Source organism: Myotis davidii, unplaced genomic scaffold (genome assembly GCF_000327345.1).
Source record: "Myotis davidii unplaced genomic scaffold, ASM32734v1 scaffold937, whole genome shotgun sequence".
NCBI lineage: Eukaryota > Metazoa > Chordata > Mammalia > Chiroptera > Vespertilionidae > Myotis > Myotis davidii.
In genome coordinates this window covers 1,898,945-1,902,643 of record NW_006288252.1, presented here as the reverse complement: position 1 = coordinate 1,902,643, position 3,699 = coordinate 1,898,945, and the positions used below count along the sequence as shown (strand labels likewise).

The following is a 3,699-nucleotide window of genomic DNA, read 5'->3' as shown; positions in this document are numbered from 1 at the left end:
TCCCAGTGGGTGGGGTGAGCACAGCCCCTTCTGCTCCAGGCCCCCCACCTGTACCCCCACCCCCACCCCTGTGAGGCAGGCTGGGACCTGCAAGGACCTGTGGGGCTCCAGGCCTGCCCAGCCTCTTCCCACAAATTCAGGGGGCGCGGTGGGGTGCGGAGCTCCCGGTGGATTCTGGCCTACACCTCTGTCTGGCGCCCCCAGGGCACCACTGCTGGGCCCACCACCCCACAGCTGCCTCGCTGCCTTCCCGCGCCTCATGCCAGGCCCGGGCGGCGCCAGAACCCCTGGTGTGGGCAGAAGGGCCAGCACGGTGGCCTGGCCCTGCCCGTGGCCTCCGCGGGGCAGCTGCTGGGGCCTGGGTACGGCTGCCCACGCTGCTCACCCTCCAGTAGGAGGCGGGAGCCACCTGACCCTCCTGGGACAGGCAGACCATGTGGGTCAGCGTGTGTGGGAGGCCCGGGCCAGGGAAGGCGGCCCCCCTGTGGGAGGGAGAGGAAGCCCTGGCCCGGGCAGGGCACGTCCTCAGTCCCAGCCAGGCTGGACTCCATGCCCACCCTCAGGCCTCACCTGTGGCTGGACCTGCTGGGCCCTGAGAGCCACCTGACAGCTGCCCAGCTGTTTCCAGGTTGCCCGCCTTCCCCACCACCCATGTGCAACCTTCCCTGCCTTCCCGGGTCCAGCCCACCACAGACTCTCCCTGCCCACCTGCTAGCCTCGGACGTGACTCCCTCCCTCGAGTAGCCTGGTGCTCAGGTGGGGCAGGAGCCATTCCAAACCCTGCTGCCTGCCCCCAGGGAGCCCCCCAGGAGGGGAGACCAGCCAGGCGGGTGACGGGGAGCTGTGCCTGCATGGGGTGTGGGGGCCTGAAAGGGGGACTGGGCCTTCGGCAGCCCAGCAGGGCCCTTCCCAAAGCCCTGCTCCAGGGCACCCCACCTGGGCTCTCCCTGCCCCATTATTCCCACCTGGAGCCCTTTCCAGGGGCGGGAGCAGCCTCAGGGAGGAGCCTTTGGAACCGCCCTCCTTTCCCTCCTGGCTTCCTGCCCCTGCCACCTCCTCCAGCCTGGAGTAGCTCCCGTTCCAGCTGTGGCTTGTCCTCAGAGGCCCTAGATTCCAGCAGCGGGGTCTGCTCAGCCCCGTCCTCCCAGCTCCCCACTCTGTCCTCCCAGCTCCCCACTCTGTCCTCCCAGCTCCCCACTCCCTGTCTTCCCAGCTCCCCACTCCCTGTCCTCCCAGCTCCCCACTCTGTCCTCCCAGCTCCCCACTCCCTGTCTTCCCAGCTCCCCACTCCCTGTCCTCCCAGCTCCCCACTCTGTCCTCCCAGCTCCCCACTCCCTGTCTTCCCAGCTCCCCACTCCCTGTCCTCCCAGCTCCCCACTCTGTCCTCCCAGCTCCCTGTCCTCCCAGCTCCCCCCTCTGTCCTCCCAGCTCCCCACTCCCTGTCTTCCCAGCTCCCCACTCCCTTCCTCCCAGCTCCCCACTCCCTTCCTCCCAGCTCCCCACTTCCCTAAGACAGCGAAGTCACGGGCCTCAGTTTCCTTATCTGTCCCAGAACACACTGCTCTGCAAGACTCGGTGCTGGTGGTGCAGCACCTGCCCAGCAGTAGGCACTCAGGGAACAGTGGCTGCCAGTTCCACTGTCACCCCCACCCTGAGGTCTCGAGGGCCCCACTGCCAGCCTGCTCAGGAGGAACCTCCACAGCCATTCCCACCTTTGCATTCAAGATGGCAGCCAGACATCCAGGGACTCATCAACCAGCTGGAGGGGGCGGTGGCCATTCATCCCCCTCCTTCAAAGCCCAAGGTCACCAAGCCCAAGAAGTTCAACCTGACTGTCCCCAAGCCCCGAGCCATTCCAATGCCTGAGCCTGTCCCTGTTGTGGCCAAGCCAAAACCAGTAAGTGCCAGCATTTGCAGTAGGCACAGGCCGTCCAGGCTGGGAGAGTGGGCCCTGTGGGCCAGTGGGGGCTGGGCTCCTCCCAGAGCCAGGGGTACTGACACAGACCAGAAAAGGAGCATTCGATGGTGGCTACATGGATGGATGGATTGGATGGATGAATGGATGGATGATGGATGATGGATTGATGGATGGATGGTGGATGATGAATGGATGGATGATGGATGGATGGATGATGGATGGATGGATGGATGGATGATGGATGATGAATGGATGATGGATGATGAATGGATGATGGATGGATGGATGGATGGATGGATGATGGATGGATGGATGATCCATGGATGGATAGGGGATGAATGGTGGATGGATGAATGAATAGATAAATGAATGTTGGATGATGGGTGGATGGATGATGGATAATGGATGGATGGATGGATGGATGGATGATGGATGGATGGATGATAGGTGGATGGATGATGGATAATTGATGAATGGATGATGGATGATGAATGGATGATGGATGGATGGATGGATGGATGGATGATAGATGGATGATGGATGACAGATGGATGAATAATGGATGGATGAATGGATGGATGATGGATTCATGGATGCATGGTTGATGGATGGATGGATGAATAATGGATGGATGGATGGATGGTTTGTTGATGGATGGATGAATAATGGATGGATGGATGATGGATGATGGATGGATGGATGGATGGAGGATGGATGGATGGATGATGGATGGAGGATGGATGGAGGATGGATAGATGGATGATGAATGGATGGATGGATAGATGGATGATGGATGGATGATGAATGGATGGATGGGTGATGGATGGATCGATGATAGATGAATGGATTGGTGGGTGGACAGATGATCAGCGGCCTGTTGCCGAGCAAGCCCACAGTTACCCTATGGGTAGAATCCACAACGTTTCTGGCCCCAGATCCCCAGGCTCAGTGTGTTTACCTCTGGTCATCTTCCAGCTGCACCTCCCCTTTGCCTGGCCCCTGATCGCCCTCCATGCCCCACCCTGACCCTCAGTTGTGTGTGTGCCTCTCGGCCTGGACTGTGAGATGCTGGTGGCCAGCCATCTCCCCTGGGGTCCCTGGCGGCTGTGCTGGAGCCACAGGCTCGCCTCCCCCCAGCCCCCCTGCCCTGTTCCATGCCTGGGACCCTCTTCCCCTCCTGGGCGAGGGCCTGCTCCGGCTCACTCACTCGCTCAGCAGTGTGTATGGGCGCCTAGCGTGTGCCAGGCCCTGCCTTCATGGAGCGTTCCCTCCGGGGGCGGGGGAGGGTGGACTCAGCAAACAGGACAAGTAAGACGCATGGTGTGTTGGCTGGCGGCAGTGCCGAGGGACGGCCATCCCGGGGAAGTGGGTGAGAAGCCTGGGGGGAGCTGTCCGTTGGGAGCGTGCAGCTGGGACAGGCCTCCTGAGATGAGAGGCGGGGGGCCGGGGCGGGGGGTGAAGAAAGTGGGCAGGGAGCCATGGCTTCTCTGGGGAAGAGCATTGCAGAAGGAGGCAGCACAGACACAGGCCCTGGGGCAGTGCCTCCCTCCCACACGGGAGGCAGGAGGGGAAGGAGGGACGGGAGAGGACTGGGGGCAGCCAGGACACACCCCGAGGCAGGCTCCTGGTCCATCTAGCTGCCACGGCAAAGGCGAGGGTGAGAGGTGGTGGCTGGAATCTTGAAGCATCCGACTGCTTTTGCGTTGGTGCTGGAGACAGAGGGGTGCTGGGGGCCAACGAGGAGGCCCCCGAGACCATGGGGCCGGCATGGGCCGCGTCAG

General features: G+C 62.0%; 1 protein-coding gene across 1 annotated transcript in view; it reads left to right on the top strand.

Moving 5' to 3' along the window:
• Positions 1-3,699, top strand: part of CFAP99 (cilia and flagella associated protein 99) — a 22,756-nt gene that overhangs the window by 11,859 nt on the left and 7,198 nt on the right. The window contains exon 6 of the mRNA XM_015561570.1: positions 1,726-1,897. Coding sequence (XP_015417056.1) covers positions 1,726-1,897 — 172 coding nt within the window. The remainder of the gene's footprint in view (positions 1-1,725; positions 1,898-3,699) is intronic.